At 38.9% G+C, this 17,925-nt stretch overlaps 2 protein-coding genes across 2 annotated transcripts in view; both read left to right on the top strand.

The window, feature by feature from the left end:
- Positions 1 to 339: 339 nt before the first annotated feature.
- On the top strand, positions 340 to 7,694 carry LOC115436411 (maternal B9.15 protein). Its single transcript, XM_030159278.1, has 5 exons — positions 340 to 513; positions 4,843 to 5,020; positions 5,150 to 5,287; positions 5,486 to 5,828; positions 6,371 to 7,694. Exons 1-5 carry the CDS (start codon positions 489 to 491, stop codon positions 6,581 to 6,583), a joined length of 897 nt encoding a protein of 298 aa, XP_030015138.1. The 5' UTR covers positions 340 to 488; the 3' UTR covers positions 6,584 to 7,694.
- A 2,874-nt stretch (positions 7,695 to 10,568) lies between these two features.
- Positions 10,569 to 17,925, top strand: part of LOC115436030 (intermediate conductance calcium-activated potassium channel protein 4-like) — a 25,494-nt gene continuing 18,137 nt past the window's right edge. Inside the window, exon 1 of the mRNA XM_030158726.1 lies at positions 10,569 to 11,221. Within this exon, the coding sequence (XP_030014586.1) occupies positions 10,937 to 11,221 (285 nt within the window). The 5' untranslated portion in view covers positions 10,569 to 10,936. The remainder of the gene's footprint in view (positions 11,222 to 17,925) is intronic.

Raw genomic sequence — 17,925 nt, 5'->3', positions numbered from 1 at the left:
GATAAAGCCAAACATTTTATTTTCCTGTGTGACAGGAGGAAATAGGGTACAATATGTGTGTTTAAAAATGGAACAATAGCAACAGGAGATAAAAACAGCTCCGGTGTTCTATTTCATCTCTAGACATTCGACTTTCATCATAAACGTAGTGAAATGGTGACGTGACGTAGGGGGAGGGGCTTCCGTGCGGCGTGAATATACGGACACGAAATCCCACAGTCAGCTGTTTACCTTGATTGCCCATATTTGGTCATGACGGGGCGTGGCTCCACTCCGGGACCCGTCAGTTCTTGCTCACGCTGCCGAATAAAGGAAGTGAGTCACGCTGACGGTAATGTTACGTCTCTGTTGCAGCAGAGTTTAGAGCAGAGGAGAGAACAAGGAAGCAACATGTGCTGACCGCAACAAGTCCAACACAGCAGCATAGGCAGCCACGACGAGACAGGAGACACGAGAGACACTGGAGAGGACTTCCACGGACTCTGCGTATGAACACTGTGGACCACATGAACAGTGAGTAACACTCTGTTTTCTGACTTTTATGTACTGGCTCGCGCTATTTAGTATCATATGGCTTCATTGTCACGTAAATGCATCACAACTCTTTGAAAAGCTTTAAAAACTCTTTTGTGCCTCTTTAGGGTTTATTTTTTTACTTTTCACGTGCGCTATTAAAACTTTTCATGTGTTATTACCATGTTTTAACATTTATAAGTTCTATATAATGTAACCTGGGTTGACTCTGTTTTTCTCGTGAAACCGAAATAACACCCGTTTCTGCTAACTTTCTGAATTTCCATCGGGGGGTTTCCGCACCGTCAGAAAAACCAAACGCGTTATTTCCAGCATATGCCCTTACGTTTCCTTTTTTACAGCGTATATGAAACAAACCACATAGTGGCTGTTTAAGTTTGTTTTGTACATTCTCCCTCTTTGTTGTAATTTGATATATCCACGATCTGCTGTTACACACAAACACGTGTCTTCTGCTTGGTTGGGTCTCCTTTGTCTGAGCCAGATGCATTAACGTTTATATTTGTGACTTTTAAAGGTGAATATCGACGACACTGTACTAAAAAGAAAAGAGAGAAGAGACTCAAACATGATCATAAATGTAAATCCTAGCTGGGTTCTGTGATGACTGATGGGAAGTTTATGAATTTATGACATGAGGTTGAACAAATGAAACTGTGTAACTTTGCTTCTCACTGTCAGATCTAAATATTAACTATATTTTAAAGCATTTGAATCAGCAGTAGATTGTGTTCAATGGGGATTCAATCATGTTAACACAGTATCACCAAACTGCAAATGACAGTAGATCACTGTTCAGTTAAATAAACACAACACATAGATTTAGAAGGCAACTTTTAACTGCTGATTATCACTGAGGTAACAGTTATAGGAGAAGTTATCAGAAGACAAACGACACCAGTTAGGTTTTGCCGGCTGTAGTATCTTGAAGTATTTATCAATAACATATTCTGATGCAACTTAGAAGACGTGACTCAGCCTGGACGTGCATCAGTGCATGTCACTAAATCTGAGGTGATAACTTATGTTAAATGTCGACACGGAGCATCATATCAGTGTTATCACTGTGAACATAAACAATAGTTGAGATTTTGTTGACTGGAAGATCAGCCCTAGGCTTTGTTTTCCTCATCTGTGGTTTTAGGGTTGCGGTTGTAATAGAATAAGATACATTTTTGTTGTTACAGGAACAATGAAATTCAGTTTAGCAGCACATTGTTTTTTTGTTTTTTTTTTTTACTTTATTGCCATTATCAACAAAAGGCAGGTAATTAATACATAACAATATTGCCTTGAGAGTAGCTTTTACCTTACATAAATGTATGTATGAGATTTTGTCATACAATAAGAGGGAAAAAAAATGAAAAAAACAAAATGTACCCTTTCATGTTTACATCTTCCATTCATATAAATGTACATTCCTCGGGATTACAGTGTAAAGATAAATATATGAATGTACATTCCTATCATACATACCCCTATGTTGTCTGCATTTAGACATACATATTAGAGTTATGATGAAACCTACATGTACTGTACATATACCATCATATATACATATATATATCCACGCTTGATTACATCAATGGGAAGAGAAAGGAAAAAAAATAAAAATAAAAAATAGAACCCCCCCCCCAAAAAAAAACAAAAACAAAAAGCAGCAGATTCTTAAAGTGCAAAAAGAGATTTTTCACAAACTGTCACACAAATATACTGAAAATATATACTGAAAAATACTGAAGAAGAAATACTGAAATACAGTTGTGGAAAAAATTCTTAGACCACCCTTGCTTTCTCCAATTTTTTGTTCATTTTAATGCCTGGTAAAACTAAAGGTACATTTGTTTGGACAAATATAATGATAACAACAAAAATAGCTCATAGTAGTTTAATTTCAGAGCTGATATCTCTCCATTTTCCATGTTTTCTTGATGATAACCAAAATCACTTCAGTTCTTACATCAATATCTATAGCATTGTACTGCCAAAAACAGTGCTTTTAGGCATTCCATGTTTTCTTTTCTGTCTGTTTTCATCACATGATACACACAGGAGTTAGTACTTGATTGCATAACCATTGTTTTGATGACTTTTAAAGGTCTAATAATTTTTTCCGCGACTTTATACAAAAGGCCAACTCTACATCACAGTTAGAAGAAATATATTTACAACATTTAAAGGATATATTGAAGGTAATAAAATAGTGAGTATTGCAATGAGGGAGGGTGAGCATATGCATTCATCGTCCGTCAGACTGAGGTTGGTAGTTCTTCAGTCATTTAATAACTTGATTATGTATAACATTTCGATTAATCAACTAATTGGTCATGGATTTACCCAAAAATCTGGAGCAGTTACAACGATTATTAAAATTTAGACAGACTAGAAGCACCATCAGCAAAACACCATCTCTGTTTTGAATTCCACTTGCCCCTGTAACAAGGTTTTGTGAGGAATTCAAGTACAAGGCCACTTTAACATTCTTCTGTAGTAGAAGAAACCTGAGACTGAAAACCTTCCAGAAAAACCTGTGCTCATGTATGTGTAGAGTAACCTGCAGGTCAGTCTGTCGCAAGATTACTATCTTGCAATGGAAACACAAACAATGAACATTTAAATACAGAGTAAATATGATATAATGCATAAAGGCTGCACAGCCATGTAAACAACCTGAAGGATAGTGGCAGTTTGCCCTTGTTTACCACGCAGACTAATAACTGACTGCTGTTTGATAACAACAAGCTGCTGTTTAAGCATGATACTCTCACAGATAATAGCAAAACATATTTGTTCGGGATTTAAAGTCACTCCTACATGTCACAAACTCATCACTGTTCTTAAAGGATGGCTGTGGCTACGTCTAACTTGGCAAATAATAATTTTCTCTCACAACACATTACATGAGCTGAAGCGACAATGGCATGTTTCGAGCCACAATAACAAATGACTGTCTGCACCTCAGAGTTCAAGGCATGACTTTCTCATCTGGGACATCAGTGGGAGGATGTTAGTGCCTTGAATGTAAGCTACGTTTGCAAAGTTTGAGTTGCCTTGGCGTGTATCAAACATACTCTTCTCTCAGGTCAGGCTGACACTGACACCCAACCCAAACAGGCACGCTATCAGAAGATAAACTGCACAGAATTTGCATGTGAGAATACGTACATGTCGAAACAACAGTGTTACTTTGCATATTCTTTGCCTGTATATAAACACACTTTACTCGCAGGACCCCTAATAATAAAAGCCTCAGGGGCAACTGCACAGGGAAGTACTGTTATCACTGTCACTGAAGTTCCTGCTCCCCCACATCTGGCTTAGGGGAAGTCAGTGTGTTGCCAAAAACTGCAATCAGTCTGCACTTTAAACTTGTGTGTATTTTTAAAAAAAGGCAAACTTCCATCATGGAAAGTAGTCTACGCTTCCACAACATTATTAAACCATAATACCTTTGTGTCTCTTGTAGCCAGCGGTCGGTTTATCTGTCTTTATTATGATAACAGGGTTCGTTCATGTGCTTGAAATCCTTGAAAATGCTTGAATTTCAATGTTATGTTTTCAAGATCTGAAAAACGCTTGAATTTTAGTTTAAGTGTTTGAAAGTGTTTGCAATTATAACTCTGTGATGTGATTTATTTTTAATATTAACTTTGCCAGATTAGGTGGCAAGCTAAAGCTATTTACAGAGAGATGATACGTTTTGAAAAATAAACTTTACGTCAAAAAAGAAAATTATTGTGGGCTCTCAGGTCGACAACAGGTAAATTTTTATCATAATCTTTGGCTCAGTGTGAAGAATGCCAAGTGGCTTCCCTTGTTTTGGATAAAACTTTGTGTTACCCTTAAATTTCAAAAGTTTTTGCTATTATTAAACATAACTTTAGATGTTTATAGCATAATACAATATACATCATTGTGAAAAAACATAATCATGATTATATGTGTTCCTGTAGATATGTATTTAACCCCAGTGATGAGGTGCTGTCTGTGCTGGAAAAATGTGAAAACAACCCTTAAAAATGCTTGAATATGACATTGAAAAATGTGTACAAACCCTGAATAATAAACATCTTAGTTGTATTTCATCACTTGGTGCAAGTTAGTGCTTATATTATTATTTTCTTTTGGGACTGTGTGTCCTTGTTCCAAGCCCTGAACCATACACATTTCATGAAAGGGAGTGTTGTAGTATTTGCGTAATCCTGCTGAGAAACACAGAGCACAAAACCAGACTGAGATACCAGGGTGTACAAAATGAACCAACACGAGGCCTAAACAGTTTTTCCTCTTATCTGTTTGTTTCTACAGACACCATGAAAAGAGAGGTGAAGGCTGGAGTGAACTTCCTCAAACGCTTGGCTGTGGCACGAGGAAAGCTCGACGAAACCAAAGCAGAACTGTTTGCTGAAAAGCTACAGAAAGTGTTGTGTGATAAATATGAAGACCACTGGTACCCTGACAGCCCCAGCAAAGGACAGGCATTCAGGTAGTTACTAATGGAAAATCCATAAATCCAAATGTCAAATCTTGTTTTTGTTCCTATACTTGGCTGTGACCATCAGCTGCTGACATGACGTTAAACAACAGTGAACTTATGATGTTTAAATCCTCACAGATGCATCCGGATAAATAAAGGAACACCATGTGATGATGTGGTGCTGAAAGCATGTGAGGAGAGTGAGCTCACACTCAGCGAGCTAGGCCTTCCATCTGAGGTCACGCTGTGGATTGACCCACTGGAGGTGTGTGCGAGGTGAGTCATTGGCTGCTTTGTGAGGCAAAGTCAAAGAATGACACAGACACTCACGTTTCCATAACAACAGACAGTTCTCAGTCTTGCCCAGAAGTGTGAATGAGTCATTGTCAAGATGCAAAGACAGGAATACAAATGTGTAGGATGACGATGACTAGTCTTTATGCGAACCAAAATGAACGCACTCCCTTTTTACAGGTCTGGAGAGAACGGAAGGCCTTTCACAATAGCCAGTTTCACAGAGGAAGATGAAGATGACGAAGACGTGAAGGGAGACCAGGATGACTCCTCTGTGGACTCGACAAACCTAGAGACGTCAGATTATCACTCTGCTACCTCATCAGACTGTGGTTCGGCTGCGTCCAGCGACACTGAGGAGGAAGCTAAGGATAGCGAGGTAGAGGGAGAGCAGGAAAAAGAAGAGAAGGATGTGGTCAAGAAGGAGACGGCAGAAGGGGACACCTACACGATAGCAATGGTGCCCAGAATACGGAAGCGATACGCAGACGGACCCAATAAAGTGAAATACGTCAGAAATACGGTAATTATTTTTGTAAACTAAGTGCCATCTGTTGCTATCTTTCAAGTAAAGCAAGTGTGCAGATGTAGTGTTGGCGTCACATGTCCCAGTGCAGTCTGTTGTTTATTTATTTTTGTTGTTGTGCACTGAAATCCTCAAGCTGTGAAAAATTAGTGTTTTTGTTTTCAGCTTTGTGACAGTGCTTGTTGAATATTCCACGAAGGACAAATCTCCAGATATACACAGCTCAAAATCATAGTCAAAGTTAATGAAATAACAAATCCTTAGATAGACTTAAGATCGTTGAATACTTGAATTAAGAACCCAGCATTGTACATAACATACTACATATGTATTCAAGCACTTATGTGTGTCTAGTGTGTAAACAAATCCATGGTCAGTAGCTGCTTGTTATGACTGAGCGTTGTCTGAAAAGACTTTCCCAAGTGATAAACTTTCAGTTTTTCATATCCTAGATAGGAAAGTACCACCAGTTCTTCCTCAATGTTCCCGGAAAGTCTGTGCTGTCCGTGCTAATCTCTGCTGTATTTTTCTCTGCTCAGCTCCCTGCCAGTCTCCAGTACTTCTACCACCCTGCACCAGTTTGGCCCCAGTACAAGAAGGCTGCCCCAGTGTTCCTCACCACAGTGTGTGCACCTCCACCACCACCGCCTCCACCCCAGCAACTATTTGGATACTACATCTTACCACAGCCAACTCCACAGTTCATCGTGCCTCAGGCCACTCTGCAGCCGTGGGGCACAGTAAAGAGTTAAACCCCCCCTCCCCCCAGGCACTGTGACGTGAAGGCGGTCAGGGCATTATAAGCTCCTCAACTGAGCCACATTTCTACTTTCAGTTACACTTGGGCCAAGAAACCTTTTTTTCAGCTGTACAGCTCAGTTATTCCTCGCACAATCTGTATTAATTCCTCTTTTCTTTTTATTTATATTGACTTACAATTCATGCGTTGTGCTCTCAGCCCAGATACGCCACTGAACTCCTGTGGAAAGGGTTGCATTTAATGAAATCTATCAGAGCTGCACTGATAATTTTTCTGTACTGTACAAATCAGAATGACTACAATCACTAGGTGCTTGGACTAACTCAGGAACTTTCAGCAATACGCTTAATGCCAAATTACTCTTTCAGGTGATATTTTGGTTTTTCTCAGTTCTCTATTTGCTGCCAAATGGTGGTTTTCTGTTAATACATCAGTGAATTATTGTAAAGTATGATTCAGGGTGTTAATCTGTAGTAGCTAGATTGACTGTCTGTATATTATAAAGAATATTTTTTACTTAACTGCTTGTAAAAAGTACAGAATTTGTATAGCACAGACTGACGCACTCTTTCTAATCTTGTGGTCTTTTTTTTTTGTAATTTATTTGGCAGCCAGTGGATGGCACTATACTCACAGCTAATACATGAAATTGTATATATTTTTTTTATAAACAGTGACTGCTGTGTATAGTGTGTGTTAAGTGTGTTCAATTACTGTATTTGTTTTATGGCCTTCTTAATGCTGTTTTTAATTTTTAAAGGATTTTTACTGTAAATCTGTGTGAATCTGCTACACGTTTATGCATTTAGAATTCATGCACATTCCATTCACTGATTTTGAACTGTGATTTATTTAAGTAATTTCATACATATTTATCTGTGGAAATTACAACTCATGTCCATGCAACCTTGAAGATGATCTGTGTGCACCTTTGCCTCTTAACTTTTGCTTTATATGCTTGTGTTGCAGATAATTAACTCAGCTCTAACCTATATTTTTAGGTTGTTTCCTTTGCATTTTTATTTAAACCACAATTTTTTATATTTATCTTTTTGGTTCTGCTTGAAATGTTTCTAATAAACATGTTTTGACTCGACTTTTAACACCTGTCAGTCGTAGCTCTTTACTAAGGCTCTGTTTTTAATGATGTATTCAGAAGTGTAATGACTGTTATCACCATCGTCAGCAGGATGCTCCAGAGGAAGGGCTCCTGCGTCACGGTGCTATTCCTCTCTTAACAGACCCGGTAAAAACAGACAGAGGGAATTTGAGTCTCACAATGATTACCTGTTGAATTTTCGAGGAATCAAACAACATCCTGGCAAGTGAAATGGCCAAATACAAGAGAATAGGCAGAGCTAATAAGGGTGTAATGCAACCATTCTGTTTCAGGTAATGAACTAAGCTCACACTTGCATCCACATACAGCAGTGGTTCCCAACCTTTTTTGGCTTGTGACCCCATTTTAATATCACAAATTTCTGGCGACCCCAGACATTCAAAATGGAGACTTTTTTTTTTTTTTTTTTTTGCTAAAATTAATTTGGTTTTGGTCATGTAATAGTTTGCTATAATATGTTGCAAATAAACATTAATTTTAGACAACATTTAGTCTATATAATGTATATTATTATGGACGGAGACAGTAAAGCCAGGTGTAGATTACTGCACAAAGGGAGAGTTTTATTTTCCTCGGTCAGGATATGTACAGTCAGTCCAGCTTGGATTTACAAGGCTGACAATTAATACTGAACAAACAAGAACTCAAAAAACTATGAATTATGAATGAGCTGCAGCATCTGAAACCAGTGACAATGATCACTTGACAGATAAACAGAACCACAGTGCTGCAGTTTCAGCTTCACAGTTTGTCATGTCTTTTATCCTCCTCAGACCCAGGACATGTCAGGAAAGTACAAGCTTTTTTGTTTTTTGTTAAATAAGTGCCTATATTGGAAACATCATGATGTAACAGTTTTTTTAGATGCAGTTTTTAAATTTTTTATGGAATGTCCTTTGTGGTGGACAGTTTTCTTTCTTTTTTTTTCTTTCTTTCTTTTTTTCTTTCTTTCTTTCTTTCTTTCTTTCTTTCTTTCTTTCTTTCTTTCTTTCTTTTTTTTTTTTTATAGAAAGTTGTGAAATTCTTGTCCACAAATGTGGACAGTGGGTCCTGGGAGGTTAAGGATTGTGATTGTCTCTCTCAATTCACCATATTTTTTTTTATTGGTAAGTTTTTTATTTTTATCAATTACTAGAAATTTCAGGCAACCCCATTTGAATTCCAGGCAACCCCACATGGGGTCCCAACCCCAAGGTTGAAAAACACTGACATACAGAGTTACAGTTATACACATGTGGTTTTCATTGCAATTCTGAGTTAGCCTTTCCATTATCACAATCACTTATCACCCATTACATCTCAACCTACTAGTTAAGCACCAAGCTGCTTGCTTAAATCCACACACACAATAGAAACATCTATTCAGAAATAAGGAGGATATAGCAATGATTGTAATAAAACATTTTTTTTTTAAAGTTATTGCTAGGCCCAACAAACCCCGCCCCTCGCACATATTGTAGCTTATTTTGCCATCGATCCAGCTGATGTCATCATGTCTATGCGTGTGCTGATGTCAGCATATCAGCCCCCTCTATATATGTGCCAAGTTTGAAGTAGATTGAAATAAAATTGATGTTTTATAGACATTTGAAATTCCGTCCATTATAAGTAAATAGGAGAAAAAAAAAGATTTAAAAATTGTGTTAAAAATTTGAACTTTGATCTACGTTTTGCATAATGTAATGACATCTATTCTGGGTCACTGGAAATCTATGAACCCAATTTGGTATGAATTCAGCCAATAGTTTTGCTGCTACAGACATCCCCCCCCATTAGGTCTGAAAAAGTGTTCTAGAAATAAATGGTATACTTGTGCTTCACCTATTCCTTGGTTTAGTATTATTTTTACTAGCATGTCTAGATGAGGTAGTTTTTATGCTGTTGTGTATTCGTGCATGCTGTACCACATTTGTCCAGCAGTCACCGCCAAAGCGTTCTGGCCATAGCAATGTGATTGTAAGGCTATTGTATTCCAAAATTACTAATATCTCCCAAAATATTGGTCCTATTAACTTGCTATTTTCGCTAGTCTGTTCCAAAAATACTAAAAATACAAACATACACCACACTGCAGTCGTCAGCTCTTTCCGAATTTTGTGTGAATCCTGGACACACACACGCACACAGAGCCCACTAGGCTTTTATAATATATGGAGGTACGTTTTTTTTTTTTTTTTTTTATTCAAAAACATTTTAACTCTGACCTACTGTTCCCAAAATGTAATCAGATCTATTCTGGGTCACTGGTAATCTATAAACTCAATTTGGTATGAATTCAACCAATAGTTTTGCTGCTAGAGTGTAACAAACAAACAAACAAACAAACAAACAAACAAACAAACCTAAAACAATGCCCCTTGCATCCCATTTGCGGGGTTGGCTTTAAAGTGGAAGACTAAGACAACAAGTCATGACTAAAATGCAATGTTGAGAAAACCTTGACCATTGTTTTCATGACCCCCCACATGATATTATCCTTCAACCACTAGAGGTCACTATATAGCCAAAGTTACACACCACCAAAGTACACGCCGTAAAACAAAACCAACAACCTAATAATCAGAAAATACATGCACATATGTCAAGCAAATCTCTTGTGGAAACGGGTAATATTCTTGATATTAAATTATTTTATTCAGAAAATTAAAGGTTGAAGGGCCAACTTTGGTAATGCAAAATAATCTCATCTAAAAAATACAAAGCTTTTCTGTGCAGACATTGTCAAATCAAATAAATAAATACAAATATAGTCGATGTCGATGTTTAGCTGATGTGAACAAACTTCCTGCGCTTCAGTGCACATAGTTGTAGTAAATCCTTGAGAGAGCATCACGCACAGGGCGAGCGCATGCACACACCCACCACAGACAGATTTCATGTACGGCGGACTGACGCACGGTCCTAAAATAATAACACATGCAAATAAATGGACACAGCCTAGACTATTGAACATGTATGCAAATGGCATCAGTGCGCGTAACCACGCCGCCGCGTCGCAGGGTAGGAGTGGTAAGGTGAGGGTGTGTAGGCCAAGTGTTTTCTTAAAACCGCTATTTCGATGAGCGACAAAAGTCAGAAGGGCCTGGTACACAGTGCGCCCATCGGACTGTGCCATACGCAACTCCGGACAGACGCAACGGAGAGACCGGACAAACAGAGGACGGAGCAGCGGAGAGCGACGACGCAGAGAGCGGGTCCGGCGGCCGTTTTGTGTGCGCTCCGGAGATGGAGGTGACCAACCACAGCATGCACGGCCACTCCAGAGTGGACTGTGGAAATCGCGATGGTTTGATCAATCGAACCAGCGGGGATTCGGAGGTGACCGTGCGCCTGTCTCCTCCCGGGAAACGGACAACTCCAATAGAAGGAGACGACCTGTACACGCTGAGAGACAGAAAGTTTTTATTGGAGGCTAAAAAGCGCCTGTGCGCCTTAGCTCTGGGCACTGCTCTGTTCGGGATACTGCTCATGATAATCCACGCAGAGATGTGTCCCATTTTTTATGATCCGGTAAGTCTTCAAAATTCTCATGTATGATATGGCCAAGAAACTGTTACTACTGGAAATACTGCAGACTATGTAATGGAAACAAATAGGCATGGGATGTGGCTGTTTATTATAAGTGACACTTGATCTGAACACTATCATAGCTCTTACCTCTACACCAGTTTCTGTTTACAATTTTAATTTCTAGTTGATCTTGCAGGTCATACTAATAACCTGTTATAGATCTCATCTCTGTCCAAACCCACTTTATCACCTGGTAAAGACGTTTCCTGTCTTATCATCATCCTACTGTAAAAAAAAAAAAAAAAAACTCAAAGGAAGCAAATGAAATTTCTCCTCAGCATCTTTCAGTGTAACTGAAGCAGAACTATTCTACTGATCTGTGGCAGCATCTGAACTTGTCTGCACTGTAGTGGTGAGTTACAAGCAACTGATGCGTTAAGTCTTAATAAAACAATGTCTTATTTTCTTAGTGGTAAATTTCTAGACCTAAAGCCCCATAATTGGTCCAGATAATCACATACTCTCCTAACTGGTTGTATTTGTTGTCATAAGGGTTTCTTTGATTCGCAGACATCATAAGCCCCATGCAGCACAACAGCAGAGTCTGCACCTGGGCTGTGAACCCCCCTGACCTGCTGATTAGTTAGTCCGTTTCCAGACACACTATTTGGTAGCACGGCCTCATGACATTAACATGCAGATCTCAGTGGATAACAATGCCAGGCCACACAATCAACAAATTATTAACTCCCCCTGACTTCCTACAGCACACGCCGGTTCCACATGTGGAAAAAAGTTCTCATGCATACCGCAAAACATCAGACCACCTCCATGCTGTACAGTCAGTGATTGATTACAGTGTCAGGGCCCAACGTTTTTTAACTCACATTTTTTTTCAGGAAACTTGCCCAACTTTCAAAATGCTCGATCTGTTCCCAGAGAGATCAAATTTGAAGAAAGACGGTTGTGAAATGAACAGCACTGACACAAAAATGACATTACCATTCCAGTTTACAAAAAAATGAACCAAGAACAGGTGTTTTCTGTCTGTACCTTACAACAGCCTTCTGCTTTGGCACTGTGGAAATGATGATGCACTGGAAAACTGTTCTCTGCTGTAGTTAAAGCAATTATTTTTGGAGAAACTCTATGACTGAACCATAGCCTGCATATCCATCATCAGCATCTTTAAACTTCATGTGATGCTCGGTCGTTAATTTGAATTTCAACTTCCTCCTTGTTGTGGATTGACATGACTTAGGTCATAGAGGAAATGTTTTAACCTCTAATATCGTTGTAGTCTAGTGAACCGTTTTTACTTTCTAGGCATGCTCCGGAATATTCTAATTGAAGCTATCGCCAGCCTACACAGTTATATTTCAGCATACCTTTTCATGGTTATACAGGAAAACAGGGCTATTTATGGAACATTTTTCCACATTTCACCCCTTTCCCTACAGCTAGATTGCACACAGTACTTCAGGCTATCTTTCCACATCATTTAGTGTATAATTAGAGTGTTTGCATGTGCCGTCTAAAAGTCTATGTATTGGGTTGGATTTACCCGAGCCAATAGTGCACACTTTGGTCTGGACGCAACACTCTGTCCTCTTTTCTGCTGCTCCTGGACAACTTTCCAACATCCACATAGTAGCACATAGTAACACAGAGGGAACTTTCTGTACTCTGATAAGTCATTGAAACCTATAAACCTACAAGACACTACATTTTTTATATTCATATTTATGCCTTTAATTCTGTGTTTTACAAATGGGGTAAATAATGCTATTGATTGGCTCTTTCAAACAGTAGATTTGTACATTGCGGAAGGATTAAATAAGAAATAGATGATAGCGGCTCATGCTCATTATTTCAAATGTAGTAGTTTTCATTCTCAATGGGATCAGAAAACAGACTATATAAGGCTTTGGCCTCACTGACAATACCTGTTAATTATCAGCCACTTGTTTATTGGATTGTGATTTGTTTACAAGGAGAAAGTTGCTTAATCTCATCTGATTTAGTAATTCAGTGTTCAGGATCTAAGATCTTGCTGTTTCTTGTAATGACATCCTCAAGGCTGACATGAAAAATGAACAGTTCTATAAGGACCAAATGTAAAACATGATAAACAGGGTGCACTGTTCAGCTGATAGCCGATCAGCCACACCTGTCCCCTATAGTACCAACCTAATGCCAGGTGGGGCTTGTTAAACATCAGAAGGGGATTGTCTTTGTCATCAGCCAGTAAAGTGATAAAAAATGTCTGATATGGTGTTTGACCAGCGTACCACCTTAGTTTTATTGTAATATTTTCCAAATATTTATATGGCGTAGGTGTCTGTAGCGCTCGGCCCTCACCAGGTGACTTCACACTCAAATCAGCATGTGCAGTTTCTGGATTTAAGCCTAGTCATAGTTTTACTACCTGTGGTGCCTCCTTTCTTTTCCTGTCCTTAATTTAATGACAGGATACCTCTGCTTTTATGGCTGACCCATAGCTCAAGAATCTACATGAAAGCTATGAAACCACACAGACTAACGAACCAAATTAGAAAACCAAAGTCAGATGCACGCGTTAGTGCTTTGGCTAGTATTTATTTATTACAGTGCTCACAATCCAGACCACTCTTCTTTTCATTGGATTATAAATTTGATTTTGAAATTTCTTTGCTATTACTTGGGTGGCCTGTACTGGTGATGGTAGGCTGCTGTCTGTCCAAGACTATGAGAAACAGTCCATAGTAAGGTTAACCCAAATTAGGCTCACAGGCCTTGAAATTACTGTTTCCAACAGGAAAACATTACAAAAACAATTTTAGAAACCCGGCAAGAAACATGTTGTTCAACTTTCTGTTGTGGAATCTGGTGAAATGTTGAGCTTTTGTGGGGTCTTCTAATTAGCCCTGGACAAAATACAGAGATGATGTGGATGCTACGGGAGAAACTGTGGAAAACGAAGTACCTTGCCAATGAACGTCACACCATACCACCTACACGCTCAAGTTTCCTCAAGTTTGAAAGTTTGTAATTATCTTTTTAACTGCTAACCACATTAAACTGCATGTCCATTTTAAAAACTTCCACTGACGTCGCATCAGCTGCGTTTAGATGCATGAACCTGAGGTAAAGCCTCTGTTACCTGCAGAGAACAAGCTGCTAAGACCTATATGTACATATGTGTTTTCCAGGTTGTGAAAAATATGAGATAATTAAAAAACTATGTGTGTAAATGTGCCTCCAGCTGTCACCAGGAATGGAAGCTATTTAATTACAAGCACTCTCGTTACTATAATTGAGTGGCTTTTTATGTACTTTTTTTGAGTACATTACAGAATGAGCCATTACACTTTCATTAGGCCTAAGAACCGTAAAGTTTTGATGAAGCTACTATTTGAGATGCAGGAATTGCAGAGTAGCTTACAGTTATGTTGTAATGCAGTCAGCAGGATGTTCTATTTAAGTTTACTTTAAAACACCTGGTTGAGAGCATGTCTGGATTCAGATTGAGTGTTTGACATTGAGCAAGTACTGTGCATTTTTGCATAATAGTCTCATATTTTAGGTTTGTCTATCTGTCTGTGAGTCAGTCTGATTTTTGTGAATGTGATATTTGTTTTTTGTTTTTTTTATTTATAAAGTCACAATGCATAAGGCTAATTTCCATTATCAGTCTCTTGGCAGCCCAAAGCCAGCAATGACAGGAGGATCTTTTGAATTTTTACTTTTGAGTTTGACATGCATATTCCCTTAGACTCACAGGTTGTCTGATTGAATTTTGGTGATTAAAGATCAAAGTCTATGATCACTGTGATTTCATTTTTATGACCCTAACTCAAAAATTTGCATTATGTTAAAATTACACATGATTGTGTAATAGTATAGTGTGATGATTTGATGACATTTTATATAGAAAATGTCAAAGGTCAACTTGTTTGTAATATAATATTTTGCAAAAGCACTTATCTGGACATAATTTAGTCAGATCAGAATAGACTGTAATTGAAGTCATGTTTACTACCTGAAATTATTCCTTGTAATCTTATGCTCTTCATTACTTTTATTATATGTAATCATATACAGTAGCAAGAAAAAGTATGTGAATCCTTTGGAATTACCTACATTTCTGCATAAATTGGTCATAAAATGTGATCTGATCTTCATTTAAGTCACAAGAATAGACAAACACAGTCTGCTTAAACTAATACCTCATGAACAATTACATAGTTTCATGTTTTTATTCAACACAACATGGAAACATTGACAGTACAGGGTGGAAAAAGTATGTGTACCCCTGCGCTAGGGGTGACACGATGGATAGCACTGTCGCCTCACAGCAAGTGGGTCCTGGGTTCAAGGCCGGTTTCGGGCATTTTGGCGCCCTAGGCAAGATATGTGAACAGATGACCTTGAGTTCTCCTGCAAAATGTCTTGATAAACTTGGGAATTCATTTTTTTGTTGATGACAGCAATCTGTTCAGGCCCCAAAGGAGAAAAACACCCCAAAACCATGATGCCCCCTCCACCATACTTCACAATTGGGATGAGGTTTTAATGTCAGTGTTCTGTACCTTTATTTTCCACATGTAGCGTTGTGTGTTCCTTCCAAACAACTGAACTTTGGTTTCATTTGTCCACAGAAGATTTTGCCAGTAGTGCCTTGGAACATCCAGGTGCTCTTTCTGCAAACATGCAGCAACGTTTATTTGGACAGCAGTGGTGTCCTTCATGTTTCCATGAAGTCCATTCTTGTTTGATGTTTTACGTATCGTAGATTTGTCAACCAGACTGATCTCATGAAATCTTGTTGTATGTCACGCCAGTTCTTATGGCATTTGGCGTGCTATACGTACCCATTTTCATCCTTTCATGTGTTATTCAACGCCATTTGATTGCGTGTCAATGTACGCTAAGATCTCCAATCTGCATATCTGTAAACGCTAACCCTAACGTTACACTTAACCCTAAACCTAATCGCTAACCCTAACCCATCCCAGGCGGGGTTCGATTCCAACCAGGGACCTTTCTGTGTGGAGTTTGCATGTTCTTCCGGTGTTTGTGTGGGTTCTCTCTGGGTACCCCGGCTTCCTCCCACCACCTCCCACCAGAGTCAGGAGTCAGCCAACCTGGAGTCCAATCAATAAGACCAGATTAGAGATGTTGGTTAAAGCCTGCCCTAAAAAAACACACCAGTTTTGAATTTGCTATTTTCAAGAAGCATTGCCTGATATGAACCATGCCTTGCACAAAAGAGCTCTCAGAAGACCTATGATTAAGAACTGTTGACTTGTGTAAAGCTGGAAAGGGTTACAAATGTATTTCTAAAGTCTTGATGTTAATCAGACAGATTGTCTATAAATGGAGAAAGTTCAGTCCTGTTACAACTCTCCCTAGGAGTGGCCGTCCAGTAAAGATGACTGTAAGAGCTCATTGCGGAATGCTCATTTAGGTGAAGAAGAAACCTAGACTGTCAGCTACAGACTTACTGAAATCTCTGGCACATGCCAACATCTCTGTTGACACGACGGGATATCATGAATTGCGTACAAATAACACACCATTTTGAATTGATGTGTTGTCTGTACACATTATAAGCTTTCCGCATGTATGTTCACACAGCGTCAAATACCACAACATTAGTAGGTAGGGTTAGCATTTAGGGTTAGCGGTTATGGATATGTAAACTGGAGATCTTGGCGTACATTGACACGTGATCAAATGTCATTGAATAACACACAAAAGGATGAAAATGTGTACATATACCACGCCAAATGCAGAACTCATGTAAAGTAGCTTGACATTCAACGCAATTTCATGAGATCAGTCTGGTTGACAAATCTACAATACAAAAAACATTGAACAAGAATGGAGTTCGTGGACACCATGGAGGACACCACTGCTGTCCAAAAACACATTGCAGCATGTTTGCAAAAAGAGCACCTGGATGTTCCAAGGCACTACTGGCAAAACATTCTGTGGACAAATGAAACCATTGTCATTGTCCTGTTGCATCACCCATCCTCTGTTGACCTTCAACTGGTGGACCGATGACCTTGAGTTCCCCAGCAAAATGTCTTGATAAACTTGACAATTCATTTTTTGTTGATGATAACAATCTGTCCAGGCCCTGAGGTACCAAAGCACCCCCAAACCAGGATGCCCCCTCCACCATACTTCTCAGTTGGGATAAGGTTTTAATGTTGGTGTGTTGTGCCTTATTTTTTCCACACATAGCGTTGTGTGTTCCTTTCAAACAACTGAACTTTGGTTTCATTTGTCCACAGAATGTTTTGCCAGTAATGCCTTGGAACATCCAGGTGCTCTTTCTGCAAACATGCAGCAATGTTTATTTGGACAGCAGTGGTGTCCTTCATGTTTTCATGAAGGGATGGGATGGGGTAGGGTTAGTGGTTAAGTTTAGGGTTAAGTGTAACGTTAGGGTTAGCGTTTACAGATATGCAGATTGGAGATCTTAGCGTACATTGACACGCAATCAAATGGCGTTGAATAACACATGAAAGGATGAAAATGGGTATGTATAGCACGCCAAATCCCATAGGAACTGGCGTGACATACAACAAGATTTCATGAGATCAGTCTGGTTGATAAATCTACAATATGTAAAACATCAAACAAGAATGGAGTTCATGGAAACATGAAGGACACCACTGCTGTCCAAATAAACATTGCTGCATGTTTGCAGA

Source organism: Sphaeramia orbicularis, chromosome 16 (genome assembly GCF_902148855.1).
Source record: "Sphaeramia orbicularis chromosome 16, fSphaOr1.1, whole genome shotgun sequence".
NCBI classification, from domain to species: domain Eukaryota; kingdom Metazoa; phylum Chordata; class Actinopteri; order Kurtiformes; family Apogonidae; genus Sphaeramia; species Sphaeramia orbicularis.
This window is presented reverse-complemented; position numbering and strand designations above follow the sequence as displayed.

Bases quoted from the DNA above. Each gene is read 5' to 3' on its own strand.
- LOC115436411 (XM_030159278.1), top strand. From the start codon at position 489: ATGAACACTGTGGACCACATGAACA. The intron at 514-4,842 runs GTGAGTAACACT...TTGTTTCTACAG, and splicing joins CACTGTGGACCACATGAACA to ACACCATGAAAAGAGAGGTG. The intron at 5,288-5,485 runs GTGAGTCATTGG...CCCTTTTTACAG, and splicing joins CCACTGGAGGTGTGTGCGAG to GTCTGGAGAGAACGGAAGGC.